The sequence below is a fragment of the Takifugu flavidus genome, chromosome 11 (genome assembly GCF_003711565.1).
Source record: "Takifugu flavidus isolate HTHZ2018 chromosome 11, ASM371156v2, whole genome shotgun sequence".
NCBI lineage: Eukaryota > Metazoa > Chordata > Actinopteri > Tetraodontiformes > Tetraodontidae > Takifugu > Takifugu flavidus.
Genome location: NC_079530.1, coordinates 4,532,431 through 4,549,795, shown reverse-complemented (window position 1 = coordinate 4,549,795; position 17,365 = coordinate 4,532,431). Strand labels below are relative to the sequence as shown.

The following is a 17,365-nucleotide window of genomic DNA, read 5'->3' as shown; positions in this document are numbered from 1 at the left end:
TTCCTAAAGCTTCAGCGTCAGAGCTGAGCAGCATGGCCACCCTGACCTGGCTCCAGATTCCTGCTGGGATTAGTTCAGGTTGCTGGTTTCCAGTGAGAGAGAACACAGCATCATGTTAGAAAAACACAGGCGGAGCTTCAGCAGTATCAGAGCTCCCAGCGAGTCCATAGATGAACCTATTCCCATGTCTTTGTGGTTAAGGGTGTGTCTAGTCTTCAGCCTGTCAGAACTGACCAAGCATGTGTGTGAATGAGCTAAAGTTTCCTGGAGGAGCCAAACTGCAGCTGAGTGTGTTGTGGGTTTTGTTCGCCTCCCAGCTCAGATTATTGTCGGTGTCATAATTGTTTTATTATGATGGAAACTGGTCAGAGAGAACGAGTTTGAACCGGACTGAAAGTGCAGCTTGATGTGCATGTCAGGTATAAGGTTACTTTCAATTTTGCATTTGAGACATTTTCTGTCCTGGATGAAGGTCAAGTGGTCCTTTGCTCTTTAGATGGCGCCTATAAAATGAGCCAGCAGTCACGTTCCAACAGATGGACAGTAGCAGGTTTTTGACAGGTAAGAGACTTGTTGTGGAGGCTTTCTTGCACCCTGAGCGGCTCCTCTTCTCAAGGCTGCTGCTCTCCTGATATCTCCCAGGAACGTTTTTCCAATAGAACACCCTGGAACCTGCCAGCTGCTGTAGCCTTTCGCTTCTGTGGCTTCACAGCAGTGCCGTTACCCAGGTCACACACAGAGAAACGTGCACACCACCACACAAATGGCTGCTGTTGTCTTAAGAGCTTTAATCATACATAGAAATTTAATTAAACAGTACCATTCATTTAGAATGTTGGTTCTTTTCCCAGTATGTATATTTAGTGTAAAGAGCATTTCCTTTTTCTGATGAGGAATATCCACAAGGATGATAAAAGCTTGAGAAACACACCAGAAAAGCAGAGACTGAGTACATGACTATGTCGTAACACCTCAGACTACATTTCAAACAGCTTCAATGGTGCCATGGATCTGTGTTTTATGGACCAGCATCCCTTCTTTTTCCACGTCATCTGAGGAAAACTTTTCAGAAGGTAAAATAACTGGAACTCTCTTTGTTCAGTGCTGTGATGGAGGATTTCCCAGCAGTTCTCTGAAACTGCATGTTGGTGCTCACCGAGGGGTTGAGAGGACCATCGCTGTTCTGGGCATCAATGATCCACCACATCCATCTATTAAGACATCTGTTTCTCTGGCCAAGCATCCGTTCGCTGATCCAAACGTTCAAAAATAAGTACTGTATGTGCTGTTTGTGCTATCGTAGAAGCGCCACAACAATTTCAACCAGCTAAAGTCCAAAGCAAAGAAAAATGTAACATGTACAAGACAAAAGGTGGAACAGATAATTGGCCAACAAATCCCCATTTTTCAGTCCATCTGTTTCTTTTACGAGTAGTAACGTCACATGGTTCTGTCAGGGAGCCACCATTACAGAGGACCGCCTACCAACCTGCTTCTCCCCTTTACATGATTTGAAGCTGTTTCGTTGTGGAGTTGTTAAAAACTGAGAAACCTGTCTTCCAGAGCTGGTAAAGATGGAAGCTGCTGTAGCATTGTAGCATTCGGTGAGCAAAACCTGCACATAAAGACAGAAACTGTGTGTGTGATTAAGGCTGGGAGGGCGGCGGCGCTGCGACGTGCTGCGACATCGCTGCCGGAGACGACACGGACTGGACCATTGGCTGAGCTGGCGGGGGAAGTGGAGGTGGAGCCTGCTGGGCACCTGAGTGTGTGTTTGGTGAAGGTGGGGGTGTTGGACGTTTGAATTTGTCAGGACTAGCACTCCTCCTTGGAGAGGGCCTCTGTTGGAGAGAAAACAGTCTTTAGACAGTTTGTTTTTGAGAGTTCATCACGTTGCCATGGGGTTAAGGATCATCAACTATCATCACACAACAAAAGAGTCAAAAACAAAAGGTGGCAGAGGAGCAACCTGAATAAGTGCTTCTATCTATAACCGTGGCAGCTTTTGGCTGATGTAGAGTGATAATAACACAATAATCCCCCTCATATAAAGTTACTGCTGTCACTGCAGAGATTAATCAGTGGATCACTGGAACATTATCCAACCACAACAACAGTTGCAAAAATTCAGACATTTTCCTGCATCAGCATTTAGATTCTTATCTGGGTAGGAGTATGTTGGACAGAAATTAAAGTGTTCCTGGTGGGTGCGGTCTGTCCCACTTACTGCTACGGCATGTGAGGAGCTTCCGTGGACGTGCAGGGCGGGGGAGTTGTAGTGGGAGATGGCCGCTCTGGACAGGGTTGCCGGAGGGGTAAAGCCAACTGTGTGACTGCCGTATGAGAGACCTGCATAAGACACACAGGATGGTCACACAAGGAAGATGAGGGAGTTCTGATGGATGAATCTAACTAAACACAAATGCCACAGGTAAAGTGGGGACACAAGTCCAACACAGATATTCCAGGCAGGAATACTGCATTATAAAACCGACTGATCATGCTTAAAAAGCTCAACTGTCATTCTTGACCCTCTAATAAATCTGGATTCTATGATTAGTAATAACACACAGGTCATGTGATGTACTTCTCTTTCCCCCCGTTAACACACACACACACTCATTTACAGAAGTTGAAATTGATTGATTAGCATGGATGCTGACTCTAGGCAAAAATATGGTGTCATTATTCATAAATTAGGCCCGGAATGTGTCCAGTAAAACTGGAGTAGGACTGCAGCCATTGACTCATTACTTTCTAAACCTGACAGACAAAAATTTACTTTAGAGACTGTTTTAAACAGGTTATAAACAGCACACCAACCACTGGAAATGAACATACCTGGGGATATGGGTCGGCTGGAGCTGGGTGAGGGGGTGTAAGGGATGGGGCTGGACACAGTTCTTGCTCTTAGACCCTGAGCAGACATCTCGTTGAAGTATCTGAGAGTGTTAAATAGGTCATTGACACACTGAAAAGATTTATCTATTAGAACTGATTCAGAGTCAGTGGCTGATTGGCGAGATTAAACAGGTGTTTCTAGAAGTACCAGTAAATGTTGACAGAAAACCAAGAGTAGATCTTTGTCCAGGTTGTGGTTAAACATTACATTTTTAATCTGACATCACAAAGCCACAGCTGATATTTCCCTCCTGGCTGAGCAGAGCAGATGAAGTTGATGAAGTCACTATGTGAATCATGTCAGCAGCTATCTGATCGTTTGTCTCAGCGTCTGTCCCATTAGCTACCTTTCATCATCCATCTCCAGACTGGATTCACTTTCAGACAGTTGCCTGCACAATGCTTCCCTGCGCTCCATCTCTCTCTGAAGCTTCCTCTGCAGCCGGATGTTCTCCTCCCTCATGTGTCGCTCCTCCTCAATGTACTGTGCACGTTTCTCTGTGTCTGTCAGAATAAACACAAACAGCAGCAGTGAAACTCTGCTGGGCGTCAAAGCGAGCAAAATGCTTAGCAGCTCCCTCTAGCGGTGGAAAGTACAGGGGACGTTGTACAGGTTTACTGGTGTTGGACACCTTCCCTTTCCAAGTCCTTTAGCATATATATCACAGCCGATTGTGCACACACCTACAGGGAACAAAATCAGACCACTAAGCCACTGCAACCAAGAGGGTTATTTTTTTTATTTATTTTTTTTAAAAAGAGGATAAATGGAATACTGTTGTGTGTTGTTGAGGAAGTGTGATCCCTAAACCACAACACTCAAAAGTACAAGGCAGCTTTGTGTGCAGCTGTTATATATCTGCTGAAATTTTGACAAACCCTGATACTCTCCAAATATGATGACTGACACACAGCCCGGTGCTTCTGTTCTACAATAGAACTTGTGCCAAATTACCAGCAGCAGAAAAAAAGGCCTATAAATGTAATTGCTGTAAAAGCCCAAAACCAAACAGCCCCATGAACAGCTCAAGCTGCCTTCTATTAGCAGGACAACCATGTTTTTTACAGTCATTCAATTAACTGACAGGCAGTGATCTTCGGGGCCAACATCAACTAACTATTTTGGATTTGATTAAAGACTGCAGCAGCCACATGTCTAGGGCGCCCCCACCTCTGGCCGAATGCAGCTTGGATGGGCTCCAGCCCCCCACAAGGAAAAAGTTGTAGAAAGTGGATGGATTAGAAATTACTGGTAGCCTTTTAAACACACAAGCATTCATCCCATCTGACATTTGCCGCCACCCTTCTAGTTTGTCAAAAACCACCCATAATGTGCCTCCACTGATTTGGTTCAACGACCTTCGCGCCTCCTCCTCCATAGGTCAAATCCTCCATCTAGCTCTGATGGGATCAGAGGCCACTCACGCTGCAGCTCGGTGGTCCGCAGACTCTTCTTCAGCCTCTCCACCTCATTCTTCAGGAAGCGGATGTGCCGCATCATGTTCTCTGGTGAGTCGATCTCCATGGATACGTCTCTCGGGGAGGGAGGAGCTGACACGGGCTGGTCCAACTTCTCCTGGAGGATTCTAGTTTGAAGAGCATATCACCATATTAATAGAGCACCAATTATCAAACTCCAACTGTTGCTTGGCAGCAGCTCTCTGGACCAAAACTGCACGGTGGTAATAAACACATTAAAGATCCATTTAATGGTGCTGGAAATTAGATTTAATTAAAAGAGATAACTTCCAAAGTTCCTCAAGTAAGAAAACACAGGTAATTTAAAGCTTCATTTTAATGTGTTGGGATGTGATGTATTAAAAGTGGGCTTCAGTTGTGATCAATAGATATGACAGTGAGGTGATGCTGAAAGCTCCAGTCAGATTCCAAACCTCTTCTCTGCCTCCAGTTTGTCCATTCTTTTCCAAAGTCTGTTGACCAATGCTTCTTGTTCTTGCTCTAATGTGTTCTCAAGGTCTATCTTCTCCCGTCTTAACTGGAGGATAAAAAACAGAGATCCAGAGACAGAAAAGCTCTGGTGATGAACCCAGTCTACACTGCTGCAGACTCCACCAACAGCATCTCATTCTGCACCCTGACAGTCATCAAGATGTCACCTGAATGTGACCTTATGTACATTTCAACAGCTGTGAGGTCACACTGGAAACTCTGCAGGAGGCAGACTAGAGGCATAAACTCTCACTCTGGATGCTAAAATCTGTTGGTTGTTAGTATCGGAATACCTGCTCCAAGGTCAGCTGCTTTGCGATGGTTTCATTTTCCATCTTCTTGATCTTTTTCATCAGCTTGTTCACCTGGAACTCCTGCTCCTGCTCCAAGTGCTGCTCCAGCTCTGCTTTCTCATGCTGAAGCTGGATTGGAGGAGGCGGAGGAAATGAGATGCACGAGAGGAAAATCACACAAAAAGTGTTTGATGACTGCAGATTGAAACAGACACTGGCATCGGCCGAGAATGGGTTCAGTGAGAATCAAAGTTAATGTTCAGATCCTACCAGACTGTATTCACTACTTACTGAGAACTAAATAAGAGAACTTTAGCAGCTCAGTCACTTGAGTAAAGGCTACGCCTGAGCATTACAAACATGCACACATCACCAAAGAAGCACTTTCAACGTCGACCTTTATCTGGCTTACGTTTGAAAAGACAGCTGTTCGCAAAGAATTGGAGAGTTTCCACTGTTCAGTTTTAGTGACTATGATAAGGTGCCAGGCAAAATGCAGGCTATTGTAGAAGAAAACTCCACCTTTCTGTGGAGTTTAGCCAAAGAACCTGCTCGTTTTGTTCTAGACTTCATCAGGCACAGAAACTTCAGGGAGTACGAGCTGAACAGACCAACAACTTCTAATTATGTTATTATGGGATCATCGTGTCAAATGTTTTATGAGCTCGTGCTCTTAAAGGAAAACACATAATAAGGCAGAGAAATGATTAGAGCTCTAATCAAAAGGCTGAAAGACTTAATAGTCACCCACATAAACAGTTGGACAGATGTGATTCTGCACAGAAACCTCCTCACTGGTCTCTCAACTAGAACACATTCTCAATTGCACGCACTAATATCACCAGTCAGTCAGCACCAGAGCCACAAACAGAGGTGCTCAGAGAAAAACAGCAGACCATAAAAACCCACCTGTTGCACCAATCAGGACCTGATTATTGTTCTTACAAGGAGCAATCAGGCTACAACAACCCATTGAAACAGCGAGCAATTGTGCACGTGTAACATGCAGCCGGAACCAGACAGACTCAACCAAATAACAGAGTTATTATATAGGAAACACAAACATTATAAGATTAAAGCCCGTCTTAGAGAATTAAAGGTATTAAAATAATCATGTCATAACACAATTCCTGTTACTTACCTGCATGAGTTTCCTTGACAGTTCATTCGTGAGAAATTCCTCCTCCTTCTCATAGTTAACGGCTAAAGTCTCCTTCTCCTTCTGGAGGGCCTGGATTTTCTTAAACAAGGTGTTGCTGATAAACTCTTCCTCCTGTTCTGCCCTCGCTTGCTGCAGAAAATTAAATAAAAGGGACTCAATGACAGTAGCAGAGTGAATTTGGCTCTCTGGTCTGTGCACATTTCTCCTGGTTCAACTGGACTGCAGATCAACCAAAGTGCTGCAGTCACGTCTGGCTGCCAAGGACGAGGCCGAATTTCCTCTCAATGAAATCAGCGGAGGAAGAGGAGGCAGTTGCAACATCAGCGCGATTACTCATCTGTTCCTCTTTCAAATTCTACACTATCTCTTTTCCTTCTCAGCTCAGACTGAAACTCTGTTACCGTCTCCCCAACTAGGGGGATTTTTGAGTTGGTCACGTATGAGGGAAAGCAGAGGGCGAGTTGTGTCCCACGCAGATGGGGAGGACAGTGGACGGCGAGGATGACTGGCCACATGAGCCTGATGTTAAGCTAGTTTGCTATGGTTGGCCTACATACTTCCTACCTGCCACACATATCACGTTCACATTTGTATAAACGTGGCTCTTACCAACAGTGCATGGGCACACATGATACATCACTGTTCGCCACCACCCTGCTGGGCTGTACCGACACCGTGTCCCGGGCGGACTGAACGTGGTGACGACGTCTGCCATAAAGTCACCAGCTGATCAAAGCCCCAGTTCACTAACTCGCAAGGTGAGAAGAGCTCCTCTTTATTTGCACATATTGACTGACGTTAGTTGCTGTGCTATGGGTTCACAGCAGCACATTACAAAACAAAGCAGTAACCTTCTAGCAACGTTAGCTAAACGGCTAAATGAGCAACGTACCCAAAAGCTAATATTGTCAGAGCTAACGTTATCAAAACTCGTGAATATTGTAATTTGACAAGGACAACACTTTTATACAAAACATTATAAGGCTACGATGACTATAGAGCACTAACCAAGCTACATCGGATACGGCTAACTGGTTGGTGAAGTATATTTATAACAAGAGGCGTGGGTATAGCATGTAGCTACTTAGTAAGCTAGCTCCATGTACTCACAATGGTGACGCTAGCTTTGCGGAGGTCCCGATTTTCCTCCTGCAGGGCTTTGCACTTGAGTTTGAACGTTTCCAGCTCAATTTTAAGAACTTTATTCTCTTGTTGCAATGAAGCCAGTCGGTTCGTTAGTTCTTCCAGGCGAAACTGTGAAATAACTATGCTCGGTTTCCCCGTATTTGAAGCGGAAGACGACATCGGGGTGGCCGAGCTGCTCCCCGCTCCGTCAGTGTCACTCTCGCTTGCGCTGTCCGCCATATCTGTGCGACAGTGACGGCGGCTCGAGCGCTTGAGAGGCGCAGACAGCGGAACAGCCAGGCAGGTGACCTTCACACGCTTTCTCACAGCGCTCCCACACGAGTCACTCCGGTATTGCACCAGGCTGTTTCGAGGTATAACGCTGCTCACGCTCAACCAGACTGGTGGTTTTAATACTCTTTGAGTACTACAACTCTATCTGAAACCTAAACAGGAATAAGGTGCAATCATGCAAGTGCGCAGTTAGAGCTCAGGAAGTCCTAAAATTGTTGTTTAATTATCGTGAGAAACCCAAGCTTTGTAGATTAACTAAAGAGTTTGATAACAAGATGGAACAGTCATCGTTTCAAACACATACATTGGGGAGTAACTGCGATACTATGTGCTCAGCTTTGTTCCCAATTTTGCCCGTCGATGTTTTAATAGAGGAAAAGGCTGGGAAATATCCAGGATAAATGTGATTTACTCACATATGCTGCAGAATTATTCACAAGCACTTGTCACCTGCTGGCTTTGAGTTATACAATGAAAACCTAGCCAAGGAGACAAAGAACAGAAACAGTGATATTGCAAAATCAAGGCTTTTTTTTTATTTTTGTGATCATTTTTTTATGATGTGTGAAACATTTGTGGTGGCATCATTGCTGCTATAGTTTCTAAAAGACTTTGAATAACCAAAGTGCTAGAATAGTTACAGTAGTTCAATGGCTTCACTCTTGTTAGTACGGATTGTACATCAGAAAATCTTCTCTAGTGAAAACACATATGAAACAAATTGACAGATCAGTAATATGAAAGGATCATTTATCTGCTGACTGATATAGTAGTAAGAGAAGGGCTGTGTTATACAGTAGCACCCTGCCTGGCTTCTTTGAGGAGCCAAACCCCTCAAAATCACATCATTTTTATTAAACAGCAGACGTTGGCATGAACCGCCATACCAGTAGAACACCACTTCAGCTACAAGGACTCCACTGAAAATCAATAAAAAATATCTTTTCTAACGCTATGTATAATAAAACTTTGCTGATGAGCTAAAGAAAATGTCTATTGGAGCGCCTATTGACATTCAGCCTAAAAACATCACACAGTTTCAGAGGTAAACGCCATTTATTTAATGCTTAAATAATTATCTTGATGATTCAGTGTTTTGTTATACAATGCTATTCCAGACTACAATCAAATAATGTCTTTAAGTGTCCTTAATGTATGATTTAAATTAACAAATTAGAAAAGTCAAACTAAAATGCCCCATTTTCCAGTTAGAAAACCAAACGGACACTTTTCTAAGTGGGAACAAACAGTGAACAGAGACTCCTACGTCTTTACAGCCAACACGTATGACACACTGGTATTTCTACAGAGTTGGCCTACGAGCATTTACATTCACATTATTTTATTCTTGTTGCAGAAACCCCCTCCTCTTACACAAAGACAGACAAGACATCACACCCTCGTTCTCAACAAAGGTGAGAAACGTCTGAGTGGTTTTGTTTGCAGTGGAAGATAGAAAACTGTGTTGAGGTTTTGGGGCCATGCACACACAGATAAAGGGCTTCCTGATCCGAATAATGTTTGTAAACTCGTAAAAGTCCTCTTTAAATAAACTGAACAGCATGCATGAAAAACTCTTTGTATGATTAGTTTTCTTCCCACTTTGGGAATCAATGACATTTCATTTTACAAGAAAGTTTCCTCATTTAAAATCAAACAAGCTTTTTTCATGTACAAACATTATACCTGCTTTAATCATTAATTACACAATAAACTGTGAAATTACACTCAATTCTTAAAAAGTGGACTTATTTCAAAAATCTGTTTGAAATTATGTGAAAAATTACTTTCCTTAGTCCTTTTTTTAACTGCTCACCCCATTTTTACACGATAGAAGTCTATATACAGAAAAAGGTTTTGTGTTAAAGTTTCAAAAAGGAAGAAAAATGTCCCAAAATTTCCGTGCTGGTGATAGCAGGTCTTCGGGAAGAAACTGAAAGCAAATAAGGCGGGTGTTAAAGTTGGGTCGAACGGGTTTTGTCTTGGTTTTTTTGTGCCATCTTCCATCCCAGATTGGACCACTGTGGTCATCAGTGAAAAGTCTTTTTCTTTAGAACTAATCAAAAAGCTCTCAGTGGACCAGTGGCACATTTTATTCTTCCGGATGTAGAAACATTTTCTGTGGCTCAACTGTCAGAAAAAGCTGCAGCACTTTTGACTGACAGCTCGTCACGTTTACATGCTCATGCGAAAGTTGTCACGTCTTTCTCAAACAGGAAGTCTTCGTCCTCCGAAGAGCCTCATTCCCAGGAGTGATTGAGCTTGTAGCCTGAACATCTGAAAGGCAGAAAAGATGACAGAATCCTGCCCTTCCATCAACTTTATCAGTCACATTAAAGCAGATTTGGAGTGTGCATCTACAGATGGTAGCATGGCGTCATGGTGGCCGCCCTCGCCATCCAAACTCAGCTTTTTGCACTGATTGACTGGTTCTGTGCAAAAGCAGCAGAGGTGAATGGCAGCAGGGATTAACGGTCTGGACAGCTGGATAACACACAACAACACCATTGTGCGTCGGGGATTTAGTGAACAAAAAGCAGTAATGACGGCAATAATGCTGAGGTGTTTGTCCCCTCACCGTCAGTAGCAGAGTGCCACAGGGTAACTGGGCTCGGACATACTGGTGAATCTGGGAACATATGATCCCTTGTTTGGAGTTCAGCATCACTTCAATGACTATCATTATCAGAGGTTATGGAAGCAGACACTCCAGCTGTAGAGCAGGTAAAACTGAAAGAAGCAGCATTCTTTTTTAAATCAGAGCAAGAGAGAGCACAATAGGTCCTGTCTGGGTTCAAGGCTGAGCCGCTCTGACCAGCTCGGTCACGTCAGGCTCTCAGCCAAAGGCTGATCAAACAGTCCAGCATGGAGAATAAGTGGGATCGGCTTTTCTGTCAGGCTTCAACTCTGCATTCATTCATGTGTGCCAGTACTACAATATCAGACATGGAACCAAACGCACTAACAAATGTGTCACCAAAGATGGCACTGAAGAAGAGACATGTGTGGAGAACTGCAAAGGCTTTTGCAGGAACAGAACACATAACCTTCTGGCTATGAGGCTGCATTTCAGTATTTTGCAGTATGACAATTAAACTGACAGTTAATGTACCTGATAGACCACAAAATTGTCTATGAGTGGCCTTTTTTATCCCCCAATCGTCTTTCCTCTTTACGTCTGCTGCTCCTCGATCCTTCTCCTTGCTAAAAATAAAGACAGGCACAGAAATATATGTGTGAAAAGAGGATGAAAAACAACATTTAACCCTGAAAAGGAAAACGAATACAAGAGAGATCCACACATCAAAGGAAACAAGCTGAAAGTAGAAATGTAAGTTGTAACAGTCAGAACCAGAGTCACTCCATCCTGGAGGAGGAGAAGGTTGTTATCTTGGACAACAATAGGAACCAGAGAGACAGTTTAGTGCAACTGGTGACTGGTAATCCAGTTCACATTTCAAAAGAACAAACAAAGCACATAAGTCAGCAGCTCTTTTATTTTGGTAGGACAATGAAAACCAAACCAGGTCAAAACACAGCAAAAATGCACCCTGTTAGAGCAGAGTAACAGGGTGGCTCTCTCAGGCCACCAGGTTAGTCAGAAAATAAGCTGACCAAGGACAGAGCTTCCACTACGCAGAGTTCTTTTTGACGTAAAGCTGCAGGAACAGTGCAAACAAAAGGTACCTCTAAATTTTAATGCATCTTTAACCCAGACAATGAGTGTTGTAGTGACATGCTGACGTCACATCAACATACAGAATTAAGGTAACGTCATCGGAGGTTCAGAACACCGCCAGCCACATCACAGGTGTTGCATTGGTCATGAGCTGGGCCCCAGGCACTTATGGAGATGCTGGTGGAAGAGTTTTTTTATCTTTTAAAACCACCTTGTCAGCCTGGGAGTTACTTTCACAGACTGATCCCAATGCAGATTTACGTCAAGTGCTCCAATGTTCACCAAGAATATAGTCAAAAGGTCTGATCATGCCAACCTCGGACCCATCTCCTGGCAGACTGGGACAGAACCAGTACCGTGTGTCACGTCCATGGTTATCGGGTGTGGGAGTAGATACCCGACGAATCACCTTCCTGATTACCTACCAAAGGTCGATTTTTAAAGAGGAAGGGAAAAATCTCAATGTGACTAATAAAAACAAGCAGCCTTCTCCTCATACGATGAGCGTTTCTCAGGAGTTAGGAAGGTTACAAAACTATACTTTACTTTTCTACTGATGAGGTTACCATCATGGTCCATATAATGTTCTTCAGTCATAGATTCGCCGGGGATATTCTTTGCTTCTTCTCCCTGCAAGTGTTTGTTGTCAATATATGAAAGAAAAACATTTTCTCACCCTGGTCACCTCACACACACGCGCGCACACACACCCACACACACGCACACTCTGACAGAGTATAAGAAAAGCTGAAATAGGACAGTTTTCACACAGCCAGAATAAACATCTACATCATAATGTGAGATTCCATGGAAAGTGACAACAGAGAATGAGACAGGAGAGGGGCCCCAACACCAGCAGTAGTTCTGCTGAACACTGCACACCAGCGAACACCTAAGAGCTTAAGCTAAAGATGGCTTGGCTCAGCTTCTACTCCAGGTTTTTATGATACCTTCAGAATGAGACGCCGTCTGAAGATTCTGGTGGTTACAGTCTGTTCTTCTTCGGACCCGGAATCTACACTAACCTGCTGCTAAAAGGGTCAAATAGTTGTGCAAAGACATGGAGAGTCATATAAAGAAATGTCACTTATAGTTCTTTAGGTTGCTTGCATCAAAGGTTTAAGTGTCTTTCATTTCATGTGCAGTAAAAAAAGCCAACTCTGCCTTCAGCAGGAACACAGAGCAAAACCACTTGCTTCAAAAATAAGAGACAGAATCTCAGTTAAACCAAATAAAAAACCTGTGAAGTCTGCCATCCCAGCGCACTTATATTACAAGAGGACAAAGGGTGGTGATGCTGTTGGGTACTAAATGGTGATAGAAAAGTTTCCAATGTTACCTGAACTTTCTTTTCCGATATCAGTGCGTCCTTTTCCTTCCTATCAATGGATAAGTCCGAGGAGCTGTCCTGAGGTGAATGCTTAGAGCCGTTGCCATTGCGTCGAGATTTCCTGGATTCTCCTCTAGAAGATGAAGTAATGGAATCGCTAGAGTTTTCTTGGCTGTTCGGGCAAAAAGAAGCCTGATCAGCATTGCAGTGGTATGAAGATTTAAATACCTGCAGAGCGTTCAAACACGAATGAGCTTAATACATTTTATGTGAGTGTGTAGTTCATCTGATGGCACAAAAGCTTTTACCTCTCTCGCCTGTCCAGCAGATCTGAGCTGACGCTGCGGCCTGGTGTTGGCGGTTCCACGTTTACACTGGAAGAATCACTGTGCCAACCTACAAGTGACAACACTTCCTTTTCTGTCTGTTCAACCTGATTAAAACTCTCTTCAAACCTGACTTCTATCATCCCTTTGAGCTCCTTTTCCCCCTCTGTGCATTGTCCTTTTTCCACAACTTCCAACAGCAATCCTCCTGTGAGTTCTTCATCTCCCTCCTCCTCTTCCTCAGTGGATCCTAATTGACTGTGATGATCGCCCCAGGCCTGGGGGAAGAGCCGAGCTACAATCCAGCCCTCAGCCACAACATCCCCTTCTGATATGAGGCACGCATCACTTTGAGTCTCAGATAACCGTTCTTTATCCTCCAACTGTAGATCTACAGTACCCATTTTTCCACCCTGGCAGACATTTACCTCACTGCCCCCTTCAAATCTTTCACCCTTCAATGTTCTTTCAATGAATTCTGTGACAATCATAGGTTCTATTTTGTTATTTCTGAAATCAGACGCAGCAGGAATGAGCCGTACTCCTGGCCTGCTGTGGACCTCTCTTACCTCCACATGACTACCTCCCCCCTTCATCTCAACCACAAGCTTCTCTTTCTCTCCTTGTTCAAGCAAAGCATTTGCTTCTGCATCTGCCCACTCAGACCTATCTTTTGTTATCATCTCACATTTTCTCTCTACATTTTTGAAGAAGTCCAGCTTTAACCACTTTTTCACATTTCCCTCCAACTCTGTAGTAACCATCCTAGCCACCTTCTCCATTTCCATCTTCACATCCTTTTTATTTTCCTTTGAACCTACAGCTACCTGCTTACCAATTAGAACACACGTTTGTCGTCCACCTGCCATTCCTGGTCTATCAGGTGATGAAGGGGTGATGGATGCGATTGATGTGAGTGAAGGGGAAGACGTGGAGAATGCCATGTCAGTGTCCAACTCGCACACTGCTAGGTGGGGGTGGGACTTGGTCTTACAGCTCATCTCCATTCCTTGATAAAGTCTGTCCTCCTCCTCACTCAAAAGCAGCTGGTCATTCAGAGCGATGTGGGGCTTTCTGACCTCAGGAGGAAGAGGATCAGGGAGTTCAAAAGCTGGAACCGATAGGACAAGCTCACAGGGTCTAGGGGGGTTGACTTGCCCTCTGCTATTGGGCTCAGTCTGGGGGCTCCAGGGTAGGGTCTGGGAGCCAGGCAGCAAAGGGATGTCTGTCTTCACATAAAGGCAGTCTCGGTGGTGCACAGGGAAAAGGTTTGGAGTGACTGGGAGTTCTGGTTCCAGGAACTGGGTGTCAGAATGCAGTGCTACAGGGGACCGCAGCTCCGCTAGAATGTTCTGATAATCTGTTGGTGACACGATGACAAAGGTAGAGGCATACACACTCCAAAGCATGCCACAAAAGAATATAACATACAAACACTGTGACATGGACAATGGCACCTGCACACAATATAAAGCATGTGTTCAGACAACTGTCATGATGGTTGAGTCAAATAGATTGATTTAAATGTCATGTTAAGGGTATAGTGTGTATGGAGGAGCATTTGTCACTCTAAAAGGTGTGCTTACTGTATAAATCTTAATATTTCAGTGCTGCCCTCCTGCTTACATAATGTCAGGATGTAGCCAGAGTCTTTGCTGAAGAACCAAGGAAAGGAAGCCATAGTAATATGAACTATATATACAAGAGCAGGTCCTTAGTCCTAGGGCAGTCTGCCATACAGAAAGCACTTTTCCCGAGGTTTAAAGCCTCCAAACATCAAATATGTTCCTTTATATAGACAACTTTTAATGCTGTCAGGAGCCAGGAGTTAGTTCTTTTGTGCCATTAAATATTTGCCAGATTAGTGACGAGAAACCAATTAAACTGCAAGAATGAAAGTTACAGGTGTTAATGTAAAAGATGAAAGATGAAAGATGTGAGAGAAAAAGAGAAAGAGCAGAAGAAGCTAAATGAGTATTTCCATTGTAGAGGGGTCATTGTGTTTGTGAGCAGGTGCAGGGTTGGAAGGAGCACAGGTACACTGGCACACAGGACAAGGAGACAAGGAAGGAGGCGGAGGGGAGGAAGGACTGGGGCTAGGACAACAGGACGTAGATGGGGACATGGACGGGATTGTGGAGGCAGGACAGGAGCCAAACGCCACCTGACATGTTAAATGCTCGCTGCTCAGAGAGGCTGCGGCCAGAGGTGAGACAGGCAAGGCAATGGGTTCAGAAGAGGTATCAGCAGATGTCAAAGGTAAAGGTGAGGTGATGAGAGGAATTGGGGAGGGTGGATGCGGGGAGAAAGAGAGGGCAGGAATTTGATGTGGGTCAGCAGTAGGAGTAGGGAACTGAGGTTCAAGTAAGCTGGGCTGTAATGGTTCAAACTGCACTGGCGGTGCCAAGTCTCTTAGCAAAATAGATGACTCATAACTTGGAGATCGGCGTGAAGAAAAGGGATGGCAGGGAAGCGCTGCAGTGGCTGAGAGCGGAGTCGGGGGCGGTGTAAGCGTCCGTGATGAAAAGGTGGGATGCAGGAAAAAGGGCCCTGTAGTGGTTTTAGGAGTTAAAGGAATAATTATGCAAACTATGGGAAAAGGAATGAGGGGGGTTTATGGAAAAAAGAAACAAAAATTCAGATGAGAAAAGTGCTTTTGCAACAAGGCGAAGATAAATAAATTAAAGGATGTGCTGGGTTGGCATGGTTTCATACATGACACAAGGAAATATCAACACATGGCTCTTAGTATTCTAAGAGCTGTTATGTGCATGAAGATAACATCAGCCGATAATGCTGCAGCCTTGGTGGTGAACTGGGAGACAGGGAGGAGGAAGAGGAGGCCCTTCACAGGGGAACATTCTCTTATCTTTCCAAGGAAGGCTCAGAGAAGCAGGAGGAGAACTAGATGGACTAAATATATAGACTACAAGATCATAATATCTTTCTGCTCAAACAGATGTCAAAGCATCTAAAAAGTATGTTCTATGCGACATGCGATAAAATGTGACATGCTCAGCTGGATACGTGACTGCTAGAAGGAGTCAAGCACATTTCATTTTCAAAGATCACTGTTACTTTAGAAGAAGTGTAATCAATGGAAATCATTATGTGAAGAGTTAAAGCTGGAAACATCATTGTTTCTACATTGAACTGAACAGATCAAAGTACTGATTAGTGGGCCCATTTACTTCAGATTTATACGACAATCTGTGCTCTAACGCCGTACAAGTTAGAAAAAAGTTAGAGGTTAGTGAGACAAAAAAGGAACTTTACCATCCGCCTGATCCCGAAAAACTGAACTGTCATCGGCAAAACATCTTGTGCCTGAAACGTTACCGTAGTCAAATATTGGGCCCTCTAGTAAAGTAACTATGTCCATCCGATTGACTTTGGCCAACACTGTGGTTAAGGCATCCGCTGTGGAAAACGGCAAAAAGAAAAAGCAACAATGAGAAATAAAAAAGCAACATGATTTACAAGGAGGCAACTGAGAAAGAAAAAAGAGTATTTTTAGTTATACAAAGTCTTACTTGTGGCGTTTTTCCCTTCCCGGCTGACCCATTTCCTGAGCAGCATGAAGCTCTGTGCTGTGAGAGAGTTGGGATTCTCTAGTCTGATCTGGTTAATCTCATCTACTGTGAAGTTCATCTCCCGTGCTAGTTCTGTGGTGAGAAATGGTCACTAATTCAGTCCAACAACTCAAATATTTAACATGTGGTCTGAACATATCACATTATTCATGGAAACACATTTCAGAGCGTAACATAGATGTACTTGTATTTCAGTCATTTACAGGTTGCTTTTGTCCAAAGCGACTTGCGCCGAGACACAATCAAGCCACTACTGTATGCAACTGACACTAATGAGACTGAAAGCTTATAGTCCTAAACTGCCTGGTGCAACTATCAGAGCAGAGCTGTGCAGAGTTAGTAAAGAGGGATATAAAGAGGAGAGAAAGAGAGAGTAGAGATGAGAGAGGAGGAGATAAGAGATATGCCGTTGAGAGCAGGATCTCCCAGATGAGCTGAGTCTTCAAGATCTTTTTGAAAGTAGAGAGGGTCGCTCCTGCTCTGACAGAGCTCTGGAAGTCGTTCCACCATCGGGGAAAAAGAGAAGAGTTTGGATTGTCGTGTCTGAACAAGCAGCTTTGCCAGAAAACCATCATTTGAGGAACACAGCAGAAGAGGGGCAGATGGGCTCCAACAAAGCTGTTCCAGTAAGAAGAGCAGACCCAGCTGATTCTCTGTAGGTCAGCAGAAGGGACTGAACTGAATATGGGCAGCTACAGGTAGCCAGTGGTGC

General features: G+C 44.0%; 2 protein-coding genes across 2 annotated transcripts in view; both read right to left on the bottom strand.

Moving 5' to 3' along the window:
* Positions 1 to 768: 768 nt before the first annotated feature.
* On the bottom strand, positions 769 to 7,713 carry LOC130534215 (coiled-coil domain-containing protein 6-like). Its single transcript, XM_057048228.1, has 9 exons — positions 7,417 to 7,713; positions 6,286 to 6,435; positions 5,145 to 5,273; positions 4,794 to 4,897; positions 4,327 to 4,487; positions 3,249 to 3,405; positions 2,842 to 2,942; positions 2,228 to 2,349; positions 769 to 1,841 (listed from the first exon to the last, which is right to left on the bottom strand). Exons 1-9 carry the CDS (start codon positions 7,669 to 7,671, stop codon positions 1,647 to 1,649), a joined length of 1,374 nt encoding a protein of 457 aa, XP_056904208.1. The 5' UTR covers positions 7,672 to 7,713; the 3' UTR covers positions 769 to 1,646.
* A 523-nt stretch (positions 7,714 to 8,236) lies between these two features.
* Positions 8,237 to 17,365, bottom strand: part of LOC130534213 (ankyrin-3-like) — a 30,386-nt gene continuing 21,257 nt past the window's right edge. Inside the window, exons 18-26 of the mRNA XM_057048224.1 lie at positions 16,594 to 16,725; positions 16,337 to 16,480; positions 13,043 to 14,420; positions 12,744 to 12,906; positions 12,355 to 12,435; positions 11,951 to 12,034; positions 11,721 to 11,825; positions 10,838 to 10,929; positions 8,237 to 10,002 (exon numbers count right to left, since the gene is read on the bottom strand). Coding sequence (XP_056904204.1) covers positions 10,858 to 10,929; positions 11,721 to 11,825; positions 11,951 to 12,034; positions 12,355 to 12,435; positions 12,744 to 12,906; positions 13,043 to 14,420; positions 16,337 to 16,480; positions 16,594 to 16,725 — 2,159 coding nt within the window. The 3' untranslated portion in view covers positions 8,237 to 10,002; positions 10,838 to 10,857. The remainder of the gene's footprint in view (positions 10,003 to 10,837; positions 10,930 to 11,720; positions 11,826 to 11,950; positions 12,035 to 12,354; positions 12,436 to 12,743; positions 12,907 to 13,042; positions 14,421 to 16,336; positions 16,481 to 16,593; positions 16,726 to 17,365) is intronic.